Raw genomic sequence first — 20,579 nt, 5'->3', positions numbered from 1 at the left:
TCATTGATATTTCTCAATAAAATAAAAAATAAATAAAATTTTAACTTGCCTATGGATTTGTTTGTTTCATTTTCTTTGATGTTTGATATCAGGTTGGGGTTGGTTTCTCCCTTTAAAATCTGACCAAATCATGAATTGAATAGTATGTCTTTTGAATTAAAGTGGTATGATGTCATTTCTAGTTCTGAACATTTTTTTTTTTTTTTTTGTAGGCAGATGTCGCTGTTCTGGTTGTTGATGCCAGCAGGGGAGAATTTGAAGCTGGCTTTGAGACTGGAGGGCAAACACGTGAGCACGGCCTTTTGGTCCGGTCTCTTGGTGTGACTCAGCTTGCAGTTGCAGTCAACAAAATGGATCAGGTATGTAAGGGATTTGAGAAAATTTATTTAAATACCAATCAGGATACTGATGTCCCCATGCAGATGCCCTAAATGTGACTAGTTTGCATTTCATTAATCAAGTTGCCAACATTTTAAAAATAAATTCACTTTCCTGATTATAAGGAAATACTAGTAATCTTTAAGCAAGAATAGGTACTCTTTTAGATTAACTTCTGAAAGTTAAAAATTATTGTTAAATGTAGAATAATACATATTTATAATACAGTGAAAATATAAAACTGTTTCATAAAGTCTTGAAATAGTAATGACAGTGCCATTGATAATGCAGTGATGTATTGCTATCATTGGTTTATACTCCAGCATTGCCATTTGCTTTCTTAAAAAATGATAATCTTGTGTATGTTTTCAAGAAACAATAACTCTTAGATAACAAAAGGTTTTCATGGCTTCATTCCAACCAGTTTCAATTATATGAATTTTCCAAAGTTTCCTACTTCTGAAATTTTCATTTGTTCTGTGTATGTGCATGACTGTATATTCAGAGATGACAGTCTGTGGCAGTTTCTGAGCCTGAGAACATATGTCTATATCTTTAGAGACTAGATTATTATGATGCAAATGCCTTTGAGAAGTGTCCTGGGTTTCTACTTGTGGCACACAGAGTATTTTTTTTCCCAGACTTCTATGTATGTTGCTGTTATTGAAAAATTATTAATTCAATATACAAATGTAATTTTTTAAAAAGTGTGTTTTCCTATGAATCATAATAATCTTAAATATATCTTTTCTATGAAGGGAATTATTTATATATAATGTGTTCAGTTTTGATTTTATGTTACACTTTGAGCATATATTCAAATATTTCCTTGTGACATTTTTATATACCTCTAGGGTTTTTGTTTTGTTTTTTTTATGTTTTTTATTTTTTATTTTTATTTTTATTTTTATTTTTACGGAACTGAGGATTGAACTCAGGCCTTTGCGCTTGCCAGGGAAGCACTTATTCCAGTGAGCCATCTCCCCGGCCCCTTTGTTTTGTTTTTTCGAGGCAAGGTTTTAGTATGCATTTCAGGCTAGCCTTGAATTCACTTTGTAGCCCAGGCTAACCTTGAGCTCACTGAGATCTTCCTGCCTCAGCCTCTTGAGTGCTGGAATTAAAGGCATGCACTAGCATGCCTGACATTTAGGTATTTTTGTAACACTAAGATGAGGTAAATATTCACCTATATTTCTACTCCTTGTCTTACAGAATTATTATATATATTTTAAGTTTTTGCTAGCATTTTAATATGAAAATTTCGTATATGAAGAAAAGCTGAATTTTACAATAAAAACCAATATTGTAGCTACTGCTTAAGATTCTGCTACTTGCTTGATCACACTTTTTTCTGCTATTGTTTTTTTTTTTTTTTTTTTTTTTTGGTGGAACCGGGGATTGAACTCAGGCCCTTGCGTTTGCCAGGGAAGCGCTTATTCCACTGAGCCATCTCCCCGGCCCTGTCTACTTTTTATATCCACTTATTAGTCCACCTCATTGGACATGTTTTCCCACATAAATTGTAGACATTGGAACATTACTCCTAAATAATGCACATCATTATTTAGAATTATTATTTTGTGTACTTTTTTAGTCTGATTGGCTGTGATAGAGATCCATAATTTTATTTTATTCTAGCAGTTGATCAAAGAACAATTTAATAAATTGCTTACTTTTTTCTCTTAAAATTTTAAATCACTTTTAGCTTATGAAAAAAATTTAAAACATAATGTTTATTCCTAGGCTCTCTGCTTTATTTAGATTATGTATATGCTAAGATCTTAAATCCTGAGTTTTAATATTAATAGACTTTATGTTAATAGATTTTGTTTATATTTTATATTGTTTTGATTATATTTTGTTGCAGAAATTAAAATTTTATATATCATGTTCTAAAACATAATTATAAAAATAAATTGGATCTTTATCAGGTTAATTGGCAACAAGAAAGGTTTCAAGAAATTACTGGAAAACTTGGGCACTTTCTTAAGCAAGCAGGTTTTAAGGTAGGATAATTTAAAATTTATTCATTACTTTCTATAAATCACCTTGTTTATATGATGAAGAACTAATACCTGGATATTCTTACCTTGTTGAGTATGTTTGCTTTGCTCTTTATTTCCTCCTCCTATCATTTCTTAGTTTTCTTCACTTTAGATGATTGTATATGTTGAATATGTGGCTTGGATTTTGTAAGTAACACTTTACTCCGCCAATTATGTTAGGGTGGGTTTAGGGAATCATATAGGATTGATTATTGAGAAGAATTTTTGTGAGAAAATCTATAATAATACCTGTGTCACTAGGTAAAAGTACTTGAGTGTTTTGGAGGAAATTTGCAAATTTCCCCTAAAATCAATAAAGTTGAAAACTATTAAATCCAATAATCTCAGGGCTGTAGTTATACAATGTCATCTATTACTTTTTAAAAATTATGTTGTTGCTTTTGCAGACTTTATGCAGTTATGTAATAGTGAACCTTTTACCTTTTTTAGACACAAATTAATTCAAAATTTATGCATTTAATCTTTTCTAACAGGAAAGTGATGTAGCTTTTATCCCTACAAGTGGTCTCAGTGGTGAAAATCTAATCACAAGATCTCAGTTAAATGAACTCACAAAGTGGTATAAAGGACTATGCTTATTAGAACAAATTGGTAAGTATACTGCTATTTTTTTAAATTTTAATGCATTTTGAACTTGCTGTTCATTACTATTTAGAGTTCTTTATGAGAGGTAGTAATCTATGAACAAGCATAGAGTTTGTGGTCTGAGGAGCTAGCTTTACAGTATTAAAACCATGTGCAATATTTACTACTCAGCTTTCCTCACATTATTTAACAAAGCTAATCCCTGCCCTGTCTTAGTTGTCTCGTAGACTTGTTGAAATTAAATACCACGTATGAATAGATCTTATAAACGTAGAGTACTATATAATGATAGTTGTTTGCATTTAGTAATTAAAAGGTTCCATTATTTTCTAGTAGAAGTTGGAAGAAAGAGTAAAGTGAAGGGTTTTGTTTGATTTTTGGTGCGGGGGATGGAATTTAGATGCTCACACATCCCCAAAGCGTGCTCTATCCACATGCTACATCCCTGTTCTGAATTAACCCTGCTTTTTGCCATTTCCTCCCAGACTCCTTCAAGCCTCCTCAACGATCTATTGACAAGCCTTTTAGATTGTGTGTGTCAGATGTGTTCAAAGGTAAGCGTTAAATTCTGCAGGGCTTTTCCTCAAGCTCTTTCCTTTCCATTCTTTCCTGTTTTTTCTTGGAAAAAATTAATGTTTCCAGATTTTCCCTCCCATCTAATGTAAAAGTGTATGTCAAATTAATTCTAAAATGCTGATGTCTAGCCATTTAGCTCCTTTCCCTAGAAGTCACCCTTTCAGTTGGCACGCCATTTTCCATCTCATCCTCATCTGTCAGGTGTAAGAGAACCTAATCTTCTGTCTTTCTAATCTTGTGGTTTTCTTCTCCCATTTGACCTCTTTAGTTTCCAGTACACTGCAGCCAAACTGGATCATTCAGTTTCTTAATCATCCAAAGTCTTTGTTGCCACTGTGTCTACCCTTGTTGTGCATGCTTGGTGGGCTCGCTCTTAGCACTCTGCCTATTTCCTACCCGTTGGAAGCAGTCAGGGTCCAGCTGGGAGATGGATACCACATACAGGTGAATTTGAAAATTTTATATAAAGAGTTAATAACTATGATGTGTATACAAGATCCCATCTAGAAAATTATAAAATGGAAATAGAATAAAATATCTCAATCAGTGTCTCAGTTACTCTTCTCTCATTGTTGGGACAAATACCTGACATTCAGAATGAAGAAAGGAAAGGTTTATTTAGCTCACAGTTACTGGAGATTTCAGTCCATGCTTGGCTGGGTCCAAGGCAGAGTGGCACAGGGCAGAGAGCAACCATTCATGGCAGCAACAAAGATCAGAGAGCAAATGCAGTAGTAACAGCAACAATGGCAACAGAGAGTCTGTCTCTCTGTCTCTCTTATATTACATTCAGGCTCTCTGTACTTTCCAGACTGGGGGATGTACACGCACTCATAATCCCAGCAGTACTAAAACCCTTAATCCCAGCCTTGGTTCACCTATAATCCCAGTGGATCATGAGTTAATCTCAAACCCTAGAAGTTCCTGCCCCATGACTGCATGAGGCTTTGGGGGACAGCTGGACACAACTATAACAATCCGTGAAAGGATTTATATATTTATAAATAATGTATTCTATATATGTTTTAATATTATATATTATTTATATAGTAGAATAATCACTACTATAATAATGTCAGTTATTCCCAAAATCTCCATTACCCCAGAGCAGGCATTAAAGAGTAGATTAGGAACTGAGCAGCAGTAGATGGTACCGGGCATGCTCAGACTCACCCCTTCCCCAGGCACCCTCTATGTTCTTGGTACCCTCCAGCACTGTATTTATCATGCAGTTTCATAAATTTTTCCATGCTATTTATTTCACATGAAGTATGAACTTCCTGAAGGACTTTCTTCTGTATCTGTAGGACCTAGCCCAGTACTTGGCACGTAATTATTTATTGAACATATAAGAGGAGGTTACTTTTAAAAATTGTTTGCTGACTCTAAATTCTTACCTTGAATTGGAGTTGGCACAGCTCTGGGATCTGGGTACAGCCAAGGAGACTGGGCATTACTAGTGGGTAAGAGGGGGAATTAGGGGATGAATGTTTAAAAGAAAGCCTGACATTCCTACACAATGGAGTGTTAGTCAGAAAGAAGAATGCATTTTTTTCCCCAGAAGTATTGATGGAAATAGAAATTATCGTGTCATGTGAAAACCAGACATAGGAAGACAATTACTGTGCGTTTTCTACATATTGTGGAATTTACACGCAAACTAAAACACAGATGTCATAGAGAGGATGATATTAGACAAGAGGAAGGGAATAGAGGGAGGAATGATAGAGTTCTAGGGGAAGAAACAGGGTGGAAGGATGTGATTATATATGGGATTAAACACATGTATTAAAAATTTTAAAATAAAAAAAAAATTCTTGTTCTCACTTTCAAAGGCTCGTTTGGCTGCTACTTGCACCGCTCCACTGCTCTGCTCATGTGTTTCTGCTGAAGGTACCAAGTGGCTTCTTGGTTGCCTAAGTCTGTATGCATTTGCCAGTTCCGTCGTCTTATCTTACTTGGATTTGATGTGACTTCTGATGCTGGCAGATGCACCCATCTTGAATCTGTTCTCCCTTGGTTGTGTGATCCGCTTTCTTCTGATGCCCTGTTTCTCTCATCTCTCTCCTTTCTGTGGGTGCCCCGTTTTCAGACTCAGCATGGTGTTCAGTTGCCTCAGTTCTTTTCTTGCCCTACACACCTGATGTCTGAATTGTTGGTTTCCTCTCTCGCCTGGATCTTGATGCTTCCTTCTCAAGTCTGTCTTTCCAACCGGGGCCTGCTTGTTTGGCCTCTGCCCATGTGTGCTTCACCATAGCTGGACAGCTCCCCTGTGAGTGTGTTCTGAGGGTGCTGTGTCATGCAGTGCTGTGTGTGGTGTGATTTGTACCCTCTGGAATGCAGCTCACCACCTGTTTTTTGCAGATACTTCAGATTTGCTACAGCTAAAATGGATCTTGTTTCTTAATCTCCTGTCTTCCACTTAGGCATGGTCTTTTCAGATTTCTGCCTTTTTGTCATTATCACTTACCTATCACTCTAAATTGTCATTTTTTAAATTCCTATTCTTGACTGTTCCTTCTTATTGTTAGTGTATATATTTCTGTCATCCTTTAATACAGAAATATCTTTATGTCACTTCTATGTTAATGGTTCTTTTTTGGTTCCTATTATTGGATAGGATAAAATTCTGGTCCCAAATATAATTTGTGAGACCCTTTATTATTTTCCCTTGGTTACTTCTTTTCATGTTTTATCTGTTCCAACCTTTTTGTTTTTTTTCTTGGTGATGCTGGGGATTGAATCCAGGGTCTTGTGGGTTTTGGGCTGGGCGAACACTCTACTGTGGCACTCTACTATGGACCCATACCCAAGCATGCCATCATGGACTCTTTGTCTTTCTCTTTACTAGGGTAAATTCTCACAGGTAGGGATCTATATTTTCATCCTTCTTTTCTCAGTTTAGCAGAGGGCTTAGTACTTAGTAACCATTCATTAAATCTTTATGAAATGAACTTCCACTTTCTGTAGTATGAGTGTTTTTATTTGTGACAAAAAACTAGAATGAAAACTGCATGCCATATTTAGTAAAGGTAATAAAAAATCAGAAATGCCTGTTGGTTGATGTCCATTAAACTACTAGTTTTCTATAAATATAACTATACAGGCTTCAGATAACGTTGCTCTATGGATCATAGGACTTTGACTTTTTTTGCAGATCAAGGATCTGGATTTTGCGTGACTGGTAAAATTGAAGCTGGTTATATTCAGACTGGTGACCGACTCCTAGCAATGCCACCTAATGAAACTTGTACTGCAAGAGGTACTCATCTGCAGCATGCATTTGCTAGGCAAGCCTGGAGATAGTAGATTTATAAAAAAAGTAGTTTAGTTATAACTGCAGAGTAAATAACCTTACTGAAACTGTAACTGTGTCAAAATGATACTAACTGTTGAAGATTAAAATGTGAAAACATCAAAATGATTTTTTTTCTACTGTGACTATATATAAATATGTGTTCATTCTAACTGTGGTAGCATTCTGTTTTTGACACTGATTCAAGAAGCCTGGTTAGGATTGAACCAGATGTGTGGAAACCTAACAGAGATACAACTGAAATCATGTTTGTAGAAGAAATTGAATCTAAAACCAGCCTGACACTAGTCGGTGGCAGATTGGGTGGTTTGTTTTCAAATATGTATTTCAGTATAAAGTAATAATTTTGATCTTGTTTATACCATATAAACAGTTGATATAGAAAAAGACCCTTAGAAGTTATAAGTGTGAAAAATCCCAATGTTGAAAGGAGAAATAGAGCCCACTTGCCACAGCCACTGCGTTTGCACAAAGATCTAATATGGTTTTTCATAATTGTTGATAATTATTTCTGTCTTCTAATCATTTATCACATGCAAGTCATTCTTTTCTTAATTTGATTTAAAAGTATATAGATCTGTACTTACTATGACTTCTACATAAACTCCTGACTTTAACATAAGTCTAAACATCTATGTTATACCATAAAGCAGTGCCACCATAAAGTAATATTATTTATAACAATTTCAAATTGAAATGTACCCTATGGGGAATATTAAAATTTAAGTACTTCTCTTCATTATTTTATTTTTTGTGGTACTGGGGATCAAACTCAGGACCTTGCACTTGCCAGGCAGGTGCTTATGCCACTGAGCTATCTCCTCAGCCCTTTATTACTTTAATTTCTAGTTTATATACGGTAATGCTTCAGACTAGTAATAAATTTGAATGTATATTTAATTTGGTTATTTGATTATTAGAAATTAGTAACTGTTTAGTAACGTGTATATAAGTATGTGTACTTTAGTAAGTATGTGTTTAGCATACTTTTAAACACAAATATTAGATTTTATTTATTTATTTATTGGATACAGGGTCTTACTACGCAGTTCAAACTCATAGTGATACTCCTGTCTCAATCTCCTCAGCACTGAGATTACAGGTGTGCGCCACCACGCCAACTTTGGGGGCCTGTACAGTGTGCCTGGTGTTTTGGGACTGTCACGACCCAGGGATTGAACTTGGGTCCTGGTGCTTGCCAGACAGGTGCTTAGACTGTTGAGCTATGTCCCCATCCCTATACACTTTCAAAAGTGTTCTTTTCCATAGATTTGCATTAGTTACAAGTATGGTGCTCTACTTTGTTTTATTCGTTGGTTTTTAAAAGTGGTCAAGAACTGTAATTCATTCATTCATTCTTTCTTTCTTCTTTTTTTTTTTTTTTTTTTTTTTTTTGGCAGAACTGGGGAATGAACTCAGGTCCTGATGCTTGCCAGGGAAGCGCTTATTCCACTGAGCCATCTCCCCGGCCCCGATACTTTCAAAATATCCATTTCCCTGTATGTCAGTAAGGTTCTCTGAGAATGAGAACTTAAAAAATAATCAGCAGTGACTTTTAAGACTGTGATCCTAAAATGATCACAGCATTTAGGTAGGTTCCCTTGTAGCCTCTAAAATCCTTATTTGGTCTTTACTGAAAGTTCCATATTCTTTACTTCTCTCTGGCTCCTTCCCACAGAGAAACTGCAAGCATAACTTTAATCAGTGGTTCTTAGAAGTAGCAAAGAGAAGCACCTGCTCCTGAAAGCCTCTCTACTAATGACCGTGGGAGCTGCTCATGCCTTAGTTATGACCCCCTTTGCTCTTGCTCCATTTTGTTATATGCTTTTTTCTTTTGAATGTTTGAGGTGCTACTGTGACTCCAGCTGGTTATATCTTAAGGAGACTTGGCTTACTATGCTGCCAATAAGCAAAAATTTCAAATCCTTCTTTCACCGTGTTAACAACATATTAAGTAAGGGTATTAAAAAATAGCCTCTTTGTAATGTATAACCAATGAGAAAGTCCTTAGGAAGGCACATCATAGGACAGTGTAACATATTTAGGGAAGAGAAGAACCAGAGAATATAATTAACTTTGGAAATTTTGATATTGTTAGTTGGACTTGGAATATGGAAGTCCTTCAAAAGTTAAAGCCAAAGGCAATCTCTGTTGTATATAAGTAGCTAGTTTTCAGTCCTGTATCTCATAGCAGGTATCAGACGTTATTACACATTTTGTGTTTAAAAATTAGTTGGCATTTGACAAACACTTCTTAATAGTTTTTAATAGTTGCTAACAGTTTTTGGAGGGGCTGGGGTGGTGGCTCAGTGAAATAAGCACTTCCCTGGCAAGCACAAGGTCCTGAGTTCAATCCCTGGTTCTGCAAAACAAAAACAAAAACCCTTTTTTTTGGAGTCAAGAATCTCTCATTCTTGATTAAAGTTAGGCCTCCATTTTTCAGATTAATGCTGATGTTTACATATGTGAAATTTTACATATACCTGTAGCTCATCTCTGAACCCCCCCCCCATTCTCCTTCAGGAGTATACTACTTGGGAATAACATGTATGTTTTCACAAAGAAATAGGTGAATTACACATCAGTTAAGAACTGTTTTGGTGTTTGACCTACATACGCTCTTCATCAAAGGATCGAAGTTCCAATGGGAAAGAACATAACCAGTAAATTTAACCCATAAAGTCAGAAACATGGGATGGCTTAAAAATGTTTGCATGAAGTAACAGGGTATTGACTTCTAGGACTGTCTGTAGGGAAATAGTATATATTTTCTAGGTATGTAGCAAAATTTTAGTTTATTTATTAGTATTGGAGATTGAAGCCTGGACTGTCACTTGCCCAGCCCCAAGGTTAATTTTTAAATTAAATTTCTTATCACTTTTCCTTCATCTCTTTTGCTTCCTGTAGCCAGTTGTCAGCATGTAGATCTCGCAGAAGAGGGTCTATTTGACCTAGAAGGAGCTCAGGGGCCTGCTAGAGGACCGTTTGAAATTCTGACTGAGCACTCTTTGCTTACTTTGAAAACACAGGCTGTTTCGGTGATTGTCCAATTAAAAGCAAAGCTCAAGAGAATAAATACAATTGCACAACTTCCCCAACACTGTCTTGTATCATCAGGAATAATCTGAACTGCTTTACTATGCCTGCATTCTTTGATACAACAGAGGCTTTTGAGGCTTGTCTCATCACTATACCTTTACTGTGTCAATGACTTTGAAAATCTTCATTGAAATAAGCAGAAGTCAGCCTTTTATGGGCAGGTACAAGCCTCTTTATGCTGAGGGTGGTATTCTGGAAGAGTCAAGTCTAGAGGAAGTGTGCTTTCCTCAGTGCTCACAGTTAAGTTTCTCACTCTCAATCCATTCATATTGAAAATGATGAGTAGTGGCTGAGGAAGCGCAAACCAGCAAACTCTCTTGGTTGTTATGGTTCAGGGCTGAGGTGTTTCACTGTATTCTTTGGTTCTTACTCATTTCCAGGAATTACTCTGCATGATGAACCTGTCGATTGGGCAGCAGCAGGCGATCATGTTAGTCTTACTTTAGTTGGGATGGATATCATCAAAATCAAGTGAGTAAAATTTAAAAAAAAAAAATCAAGTGAGTAAGAAAATGAGTTTAGCAACCATCATTTTAGATAAAGAATATCAGAACATAATTTTGCAATCTACTAGCTCAGTTTTGACCTTATTTGGCCCCAAACAGACACTAGTGGAGGTATTAGCATATGTTACTTAAAATTGGAATTAATATGTATAGCCCAGACTTCTCATATTCTTTGAATGAAAGGGATAAAGTTGTAAAGTCATGCTTTAACCTAGAAGAGAAGTTCCTAATTTACTTTTTTTAGTTTTTGTTTTATAAATTCTGTATTAGAGATGTTCTTATTGGATGTAAGTGTATTTGTCTGCGAGTTCCCTCTCCTGATGTGTGATTGTCATTACAGCGTTGGGTGTGTATTTTGTGGCCCCAAAGAACCCATTAAAGCTTGCACTCGTTTCAGAGCCCGGATTCTCATCTTCAATATTGAAATTCCTATCACTAAAGGATTTCCTGTAAGTTTCAAAATATTTTGTTGCTTTTAGTTTTATAAATTCAAAGTAGCTTTATCCTTGAAAATAAAAGCTTTATTAGATGCTGTCTTTTAAATCAACATCATCTTACTCTCCTCTAAAAAAAAAAAAATAAAGTTAGAACTTAAAAAAAAGTTTTTTTTTTTTTTTTTTTTTTTTTTTTTTTTTGCGGAACTTGGGATTGAACTCAGACCCTTGCACTTGCCAGGGAAGCACTTATTCCACTGAGCCACCTCCCCGGCCCCCAAATTTACCTGGATTTTTTTTTTTTTTTTGCGGAACTGGGGATTGAACTCAGGATCTTGTGCTTGCCAGGCAAGTGCTTATTCTACTGAGCTGTCTCCCTGGCCCCCCAGAAACTTTGCAATTTGCTATGATCCTATTTGTTAATTTTTGGTGTTACTTCTTGTTCCACTGGAAGTCTATTCACAATGCTTTAGCCTATGCCTAAGTCCTTAAGAGTTTTACTTATTTTATCTTCCAACAGATTGTTTCTGTTTTAATATTTAAATCTTAGAGCCATTTTGATTTTAGTTTAGAACATCGTCACAGATTTGGGTCTAGATTCAATCTTCTAAATATGGACAGCTAGTTTTCCTAGCACCACTAAAAAGATTATCGAGGAAAAATTTTGGCCTGATTATAGCCCCTTTATAGAACACCAAATTTGACCATTGAACCTGAGGACTTTTTCAAAGAGACATGAAGATATTTTGTAATTAATAAGATACAAACTGAGATGATAAAATTTGGGGGAAATGTCAGATAAGTTATTGTGTTTTAGAGTTTCCCTACTAGTTTTATTTTTTTTCCCATAATTTTATTGAGAAACAAATAGCAATGAGACACTTTCAAACCAAATTCGTAGGACAGTTTCAATTCCCTACTAGTTTTAGAGTGGGCCTTTCTAGACTTTTGTTTGGTTTAATATGTTAAAAACCTGTAATGTTTCTGGTAATAAAAGTAATAGATTTTTTAAGGAAGTTTTGGAAATCAAAATCCAGAAAATATTAATACATAATTGCATGATCTATGGAGATCTCTTTACATTTCAATGTGTTTTTATATGTACATATTGCTCACCTGGTGTGCATACGTGCTGGTATTTGTGGGTCTATCCTGGGATCTGTTGACATATGGTAAATTTCAGTTGTACTGCAGCAACATTATCAGACTCTTGATGCTGTGAAGTTGGCTTGCAGGTCTTCACTGATCAGCATCATTTGAGTATACACATCTTATGGGAGGAGGGGGATTTTAATAGCATAATAGTACTTACTCAGGAAAGAGTACTTGGGATAATCTGAATTTCTTGTTTATGTGTAATTTCTTTCACAGATTTAGGGCCATATTCTATAGCTTAGTACCTTGCTTGTGTCACTTAACCAACACTTTCCCTGTAGCCTTTCTTTTTTGAAAGCACTTCATATCGTGCTGCTTCGGAGCAGCCACTTTCACCATGGGGATGGATCTTTGAGATAGTATTAAGACAGTGATAGGAACTAACTTTCACCTTTTTGAAGTTAGTGATAATGTTTAAGAGGTTGAGGACAAACTTATTGACCTCATTTAAATTCATCTTATAATTATTGATCTGCATTTGATAGTGATTTTTTTCCCCCCTGTCCCAGGGATCAAATTCAGGACCTTGCACTTGCCAGGCAGGCCCTTATGCCACTGAGTATCTCCCTGGCTGTACATCTACATTTGAGATAATCATGTACTTTGCTTATAATTTTTTATTTCTATCTGAAGTCCATCATATAAAAATTATAGTTATAAGATACTATGAAATACTTTAATGATTATATCATATATCTCCTGTATAGTAAAAAACAAAACAAAAAAATCTCATCAAAAAGTTTGTCATAAAGCTGGGCATGGTGGTGCATTTCTGTAATCCCAGCACTGGAGAGGCTGAGGCAGGAGGATTGTTGCAAGTTCAAGACCAGCCTGGGCTACAAAGTGAGCTCAAGGCCAGCCTGTACTGCATAGTGAGACCCTGTCTCAAATAGACCAAAAAAAAAAAAAAAAAAAACAAAAAACATTTTAGTTGAAAACATGTAACATTAACTATTCAAAATTCACAAATGATCAGCAAGTACCTATCAGTTATTGCTCTTGAGGGGATGGAACTTGTTCATAGAAAGCAGTGTGTCCTGTGGGGAGAGGATGGAGAATGTGGTTTCTGTATGTTTTTACTCATTCAATAATAATATTTGCCAGTGGAGAGGTCAAGAGGTCAGTAGTAACTTTGAATAGTAATATCGCCTTCCTGTCTACAGTAGCCTCAAAAATATACATGAATTTAAAATATTTGGCATAGCATTACGAGTTCCTTCCCGTGTATGCATTCACAAATCCTCAGATAAAACCTGATTCCAAAAAAAATGGTTACTTTTTTTGTCAAGTATTCACTCCTTATGGGAATAAAACTCCAAAATTAGTTTTTTTAACCAAGAAAGTCTTCTTAAAAAACAGTTAAAATTTTACGATTTAGGGACTAAATCCTCAATACTACATACACATATTTAAATTTTTCTTACTTATAAACTCCATATACAATATTCTAAAAGAAATCAGAGGAATGGGTTAGATAATAAGTGGATTCATATTTGATTTTGTTTTATAGTGGCAAACTATATGTAACAAAATTTACCATTTTGATCATTTTTAATTGTGTCATTTAGTGGCAATAAGTCCATTTTTGTGATTTGTGTCATGTAAGTGCAGCAACGCAATATTTATGCTTTTGTGTTTAGGCTGTTATGTTTTCAAGGTTTAGCCACATTGTGTCATATATCAGATCATATCTCTCTTTAAGGTTGAATAACATTCCAGTACATATATGTTGCATTTGGCTTACACCGTCCTTTGACATTTAGTTGTTTGTCTTTTTGCGTTATGAATGATGTTGCTAGGAGTCCCTGCTTTCAGTTCTTTTGAGGTTTACCTAGGAATTAAATTGCCAGGTTATTTGGTAATTGTGTGTTTAACTTTTGAGGAATACTAAACTATTTGCCACAGGGGCTATACCATTTACAGTCCTACCAGTAGTGTCCCAGGGTTTCATTTTCTTCTCTTACAAGTTTCTTGTTATTCCCATTTTTCTGGGGCAAAGATATAATTTTGTTTTTTAATTGCTACACTAATGAGTGTAAAATGATGCCTCATGGTGGTTTTATATGTATTTCTGTAATGATTAGTGATGGTAACAATCTTTTCAGGGACTTGTTTGGTCATTTTTGTACCCTTGGGACAATGCTATTGAAGTCCTTAGCTATTATGTTTTTTTCTTAGCCTATGTTTTAACCAGATTATTTGTTGTTGAGTTATGGAGATTTTTTATTTGTTCTGCATATTTATTCTTTATCCGCTCTGAGTTTAAAGTATTTTCTTTTATTCTGTGGGTTGCCTGTTCACTGTCTTTATGGTGTTCTTTGATGGACAAAGATTTGTAATTTTGAAGAAGTCCTGATTATTTTTTCTTTTATTGCCTATTCTTTTTTATGTCATGTCCAGAAAACTGTTGCCAAATTCAGTACCAGGAAAGTTTTGCCCTAGGTTTTCTTGGAAGAATTTCATAGTTTTACTTCATATGTTTAGTTCATTGATCCATTTGGGTTAATTTTTGTATATGGTAGCAGGTAGAACTTCATCGTTGTTCTTTTGCATGAGGATATCCAGTTTTCCTAGCCAGCACCATTTGTTGAAAATACTATCCTTTCCTTAATAAATGATCTTGGAACCCTTGTTGAAAAATCCCATGGTCATATATTTCTTGATATTTTAAAAATATAGGTTGCCTAGAAGTTTAAGGAAAATAATAACTTGTTTTACACCTAACATAATGTGCTAGTTATAATTTATAAGACACTAGTTAATTTGATTCTTTCAATCCTAAAACCCTTCAGACTAGTGAGTTTCAGAACTCAGAAATGCTAGGGTTTTAATAACAAAAAAAACTCTGCGTATATACTGTAAAATCTCCAACAGAGGGTGACACCATCAACAGCCTGTGATCAAACATGTGTTTTTTTTTTTTTTTTTTTTTTTTTTTTCTGTACCAAAACATATTCATTCTAAAGCTGTGAGATAGACAGGACTATATATAGGTTGCTGCCCTTCAGGTCCAGCATTGCCACCTGAATAGAGATTGTAGCCTGCTGTTAATACTGCCTGTTAGTGGATGAGGAAATGGAGACCGAAAGGTTGTGACAATATGATGACAAGATGATTAGGTAGGGATCCAGTTTTCATCACTTTGTGAAGTCAAATACTTTAATTGTTGCTGACTATGCCATTCTACCTCCCTTATGTTGAAACAGCTCACAGTTGTTGAACCCCGACTATACCAGGTGTATGAACTGTCCTGCTCATCACAGCACTGTTGAAGCCAACCTGTTTTACAACTGAGAAAACTTAAGTTACAGACTCAGAGTGGGGATGCACTCCCACATTATTTCCCTGCTGCTCCTTACATGAAAGTAATAGTACAGCAGCAAGAAGTTGTTGTAAAGAGTCAGTCTCTTAATCACGCAGATACGATTTTTTAATATTTTTTATTGTTATGTATTTGGTACAGGGTCTCACTATGCAGCTCGGACTTGTAGTGATCTTCCTGTTTTCAGCCTTCCAAGTGCTGAGGTTACGGGCATGTGCCACCATGCCTAGTCTTCAGATATGATGTTACCTTCCATTTTTACAGAGGAAGAAGCTGCCAGGGAGGTGATGGAGTTTACTGTAGAAATTTAAACTGCCTCTCACACGCTTCTTCCCTTAGTAAGTTAAGTACCACCTGACTAGAGTGGTAGGATGCAGACACGGCCCCCGGAGAGGCTGACCAGCTCCAAGCCGCAGTGTTGAACAGAGTATAAGTACATGTTAAATGCCAATAGAAAGGCTAGAACTGCTGTGTAAACAGTTTCCAGTGTTAATGTTTTTGCTTTAGGTGCTGTTACACTACCAAACTGTCAGCGAGCCTGCTGTTATTAAACACTTGATTAGCGTCTTAAACAAAAGCACTGGTGAAGTCACAAAGAAAAAGCCAAAGTGAGTATTTGAATGCACAAATCAATCAATACTGATAATTTAAGCAGATTCTTTACAGGTTAACTCATTTGTATAGTATTAAAGAAATAATGTTTTTAATGACTAGATTAATAAAACATTAAGAACAAATGTTTAGATGCAATTATTGTGATAGTGGTGAGGGTTGTGATTTATGTTTATGTATTGGTAAGGGTATTCAAAACAAATCCTGTACTTTTAAAGATGAATTTATGTCTAGCCACGAGTTTCAGGTTTGTGCTTTCCCTAATTATCAGCTACCTGATGAGCTCATTCCCTACGCTAAAAAAGAAAGTCATCTACACACTTGGCACTGCCTTGTTTTTTCCTGCTTGGAAAGTAATTTCTGCTCCAAAGTCTATGTGGAGACTTAAAGTGAGGCACTCTCCACTGTTGCTGCTGTTTGCTGCCATTTACTATGCAAGCCTAGTAGTAGGCAGCTTTCCTTGGTGGAAATAAGGTTGGCAGTTCTCAGAGAAAGAACTGCCTGAAAAAGTAAGTACTATAAATAAAAACAAAATTCAGAGTGTTAGAGATGAATGCAACAAACTATAGGTTTCCTATTCTAGTTCAATTAAAGGCTAGTAATCACAGTTTGGCTTGGCTGCCTCAGCTTGGGGTTTTCCTGAAGTTCTGCCCTGTGGGGAATCCCACCCAAAATCCCCTTTTTTGTCCTTGGGAGTTCTCACCTTCTGCACCTGCATTAAGAGGCCCACAGTGGTTAGTGGGTTAATGTGTCGGGTGCAAGTGGAAGAAAACCCTCCCAGTGCTCTGAACTCAGGCCAGCTTCTCAGTGAGGAGGAAGGGCTGCTGACCTCATTCCTTGAGGGCGGATCTTCTGAACCGCAAGGGGGGTTAGCTCCTAGTGTGGATGGTAGTCATAATGTTGTAAAAAATGCACATGGATGATTGTATGAGACTCGCATTCTCAGCAGGTGTATGAAGCAACAAGCAAAGTGACACAAAGCTCAGAAGTGGTAGAGGCTGGCTTCTAAGCCAGTTGGTTATATAAATTATACTTACATGTGCAAAGCCAGGTTGATTGACCCAGATAGTTGCTTTGGACTATTTTCAATCTGAAATTGACTCATGTCTATCCTGAGTTTTTCTTCCCTCTTTTGGTTATAGAATCCTAATTTCTGTGGTGCTAAGGTTTAATGTATTCCTGTATTGATTTTCCCTGTCATCTATTTATAACTTTGTCTTCTCTTATACATATACCATCCTACCTTTCTCCTTCATTCTAGGCAGGCACATCATACAGAGTGAAATTTAACTGTATAGAAACTAAGCATATGTAATAAATGTACCTCTCCTCCATATGGAATTGGACTTTGGGCTGAAGTCATCCAAAGCCAATGTTTGGATTTTTGTAAATGAACTTGTTTGGTTTAGCCAGTCTATCCCTTAATCTTTCAGTTAATTGATGATTTCTGGCTCTTTCTAGAGTGCATCATAATTAAATTAGAGAACCTTTCAAAGTGTCTTGCTCTGGGTTCTGTCTTTTCTTTTAAGGTGGGGTCCATCTACAAGGATTTTGGTTACTTACTTATATGAAGCCATTTCTAATAGGCCCAGGGCCTATCTTTCTCATTTCCTACAAATGTCACATTGTGGCAAAGCCCTTTATGTGATTTTTAACTTCTGCCAAGGAACTGCTATTCTTATGTGGGGAAAATGGGGAAGAGGTAGGAACAGACTGATTCAGAGTAATCTTAGCACCCAGAAATTGTCCTCTTTAAAGATTATAGTTAAGAGTATAGCTCGGTGGTAGAACATGTGCTTAGCATGTGTGAACAAAGCCTTGGTTTGATCTTCAATACCAAAGAATAAAGCAGTAAAGATAGCATCTTCATATACAGCCTGCAAGTTATATTCTGCTCAGAAAGTTATAGGCATTATATTTCTCTTAAAATACTCATTTTCCAGGTTGTTTACTTGTTTTTAATGTAATCTATTTGCTCATTTTTTTCTTCCTTTCTTACAGGCTGTTGACGAAAGGCCAGAATGCATTGGTAGAGCTGCAGACACAAAGACCAGTGGCTCTTGAGCTGTACAAGGACTTTAAAGAGTTGGGGAGGTTTATGCTGCGTTACAGTGGTTCCACAATAGCTGCTGGTGTTGTCACGGAGGTATCTCACCGTGGCTGGTTATGTGTCCATGGTGTGGGATTGTTTTTGTGTTTAACTTTTTAAGTATGATGACTAAGATTTTATGGCTGAAGGAAAACACAAGTAGGGTATTGGGAAAATAAATTAAAACTTATATTAGAAATTAAAAGAATGATGGGAAGAAAATGGTCGTAAACCTTTCAGTGAGTCTTCCAAACTATGTTCTATACCCATGATACTGCTCAAAATTAAAGGAAGGCTGTTGTGAAACAGATCCATCAGAATGCAATACAGATAATAACAGCCAGATGGTTGGGAATAATGATTTTGTTTAATAGCTCTCATTAAAGTACTTCCCCCCCCCCTTAAGTAGGTCTTAGTGCATTTGAAATGATTCATTGAAAATGTTTAATAATATTTTTGAAACATTCCTATTACGTAATGCAAAACATAAGTGAATTTTGGAGGAGAGTCAGAACCAGGAAATACCAGTAAATTGAATTTTTATTCACATTATCATCATATGAATTTTATGAATATTGTATTTTAAGGAGACTTCATATGATTATTTTCTACATGAAACTATTGACTTTGGGCTGGCCAGATAGCTCAGCAGATGAAAGCACCTGCTTAGGCAGACACAGGGACCTCGGTTTGTTCCCCAGCATGCGGTGCTGGCCCTACTCCCAGAGTATGCTGAGATGGCAATTGAGACTGGGCGTGGTGGCACACGCCTATAGTCCCAGTTCTTTGGAGGCTGAAAACAGGAGGATCACTGCGAGTCTGATAGTGACCGTGAGATCATGTGTAGTGAGACCCTGTAGACCCTATACTAAATACATAAAAACAAACAAAAATGTTGAGTTCATTTAATCAGAACATATACTTTGAATACAGAGCTTTATTGTTGTATAAAAATTAAAACATGGCCATGAACAGTATTACTTTTAAGCTTCTGAAATACAAAGAAATGATGTACCTTGATGTACATACATCATTTATATAAAATGTTTGTGGAAGAAAGTATAAAGTAGAGGTGAAAAGAACAAGGTCCAGAATTAGAATGCCCATTTATATTCTTTTTTTTTTTTTGTATTTTATGGAAGGGTCCACAGGGTGTTCAGGGTCTCACTACTAGATTGGACTTGTAATGATCTGCCTGTTTATAGCCTTCCAAGAGCTGGAATTACAGGTGCACACCACCACACCCAGTCTCAATTGCTGTCAGTGCACTCTGGGGGCGGAGCTGGCAGAGCAGGCCTGGGGATCGAACCCCTGCCCCTGCGCCTGCTTGTAGGTGCTTTAATCTGCTGAGCTATTTGGCTGGCCCCCCATTTGTATCCTTGTTTTGACTTCTATTAGCACAGGACTGTTTCCCCTTTCATCACCTATAAAAATGGGGTCACAGACTCTGTCTCTTGGAGTTATGAAATGGAATGGTCCATGCAGAGCACTTGGCTCAGCAGTTGTCTCTCTATTCAGTAAAGATCATTTTATCATTGTCATCAATGTTAGGTTTATTCTCTCAATACCTTCTTTGTGAAACAGGCTTCTAAAATGAAGAGTAGCTTCTTGTGGAAAGTAAGGGAAGGAGGATAGTGAATCTGAGAAATAACATCCAGGTGGAGGAGGAAAATGCAGGAAGAAAAGTTTACTCCTGAGACAACAAAGCACTGTCATGTTCTCTTTTTTGTCGTCATTTTTATAATGCAGTTGATTACATTGTAGCAAATATCTTTTCCTCTTACAGATGAAAAGAATGATTAAGTTATTACAACTGTTTTTTGTTTGTTTGTTTACAGATAAAAGACTGATGGATCAGAAGTCTACCATGCTTCCAAATGAAATAACTCACTGGTGATTTTAAAGACTCCAGTTATGCAGTTAAACGATGTACAATTGGCATTGTTTAAATGAGAGAAAATTTAAAGCTATGAACAGCTGTTAGGAAGTATTAATAATCATTTCCATAAAACTTCAAGTTTCCAACAGGCAAAGAAAGACTGATATTGAACTTTCATTTAAAAAACTTTCTTTTTGAAATGGTAGTAAATTGATTTATTTTCTATGCTGAAATGGATTGAATGTATCAGACATAGTATTAGAAAACCCTGACATCATCATGAAATCAACTTTCTTCTCATTCAAGTGCAGTGTTTTAAGGAAAATAACTAAATCGGGCTTTGGGGGCGGTTCATACTAGACATGAGAACTTTTAAAGTTAACACTAAGCAAGATTTGCTGAAGGTTATAATAAAGCTATTTTATACTGAGTGTAAAAATGCCCTTCCAACAAGTCAACTTCTGAAAGCAAAGTTTGAAATTAGTGGAAGCTGTTCTGTCAGTGACTAAGATATTATTTAAGTTGTAAAGCCAGCTAATAAAATGCCTTAGTTTGAGCATAA

The 20,579-nt window shown here is 36.1% G+C and overlaps 1 protein-coding gene across 1 annotated transcript in view; it reads left to right on the top strand.

The window, feature by feature from the left end:
• Hbs1l (HBS1 like translational GTPase) overlaps window positions 1-20,579 on the top strand; it is a 95,911-nt gene extending 75,332 nt beyond the window's left edge. The window contains exons 9-18 of the mRNA XM_004628568.2: window positions 213-359; window positions 2,310-2,384; window positions 2,918-3,035; window positions 3,515-3,583; window positions 6,763-6,867; window positions 10,401-10,491; window positions 10,867-10,975; window positions 15,945-16,045; window positions 18,051-18,195; window positions 19,977-20,579. Of these exons, the coding sequence (XP_004628625.1) occupies window positions 213-359; window positions 2,310-2,384; window positions 2,918-3,035; window positions 3,515-3,583; window positions 6,763-6,867; window positions 10,401-10,491; window positions 10,867-10,975; window positions 15,945-16,045; window positions 18,051-18,195; window positions 19,977-19,988 (972 nt within the window). The 3' untranslated portion in view covers window positions 19,989-20,579. The remainder of the gene's footprint in view (window positions 1-212; window positions 360-2,309; window positions 2,385-2,917; window positions 3,036-3,514; window positions 3,584-6,762; window positions 6,868-10,400; window positions 10,492-10,866; window positions 10,976-15,944; window positions 16,046-18,050; window positions 18,196-19,976) is intronic.

Source organism: Octodon degus, unplaced genomic scaffold (genome assembly GCF_000260255.1).
Source record: "Octodon degus isolate 3935 unplaced genomic scaffold, OctDeg1.0 scaffold00024, whole genome shotgun sequence".
In the NCBI taxonomy this organism is placed as follows: domain Eukaryota; kingdom Metazoa; phylum Chordata; class Mammalia; order Rodentia; family Octodontidae; genus Octodon; species Octodon degus.
The sequence above is the reverse complement of the archived record's forward strand: the minus strand, read 5'-3'. Positions and strand labels throughout refer to the sequence as shown.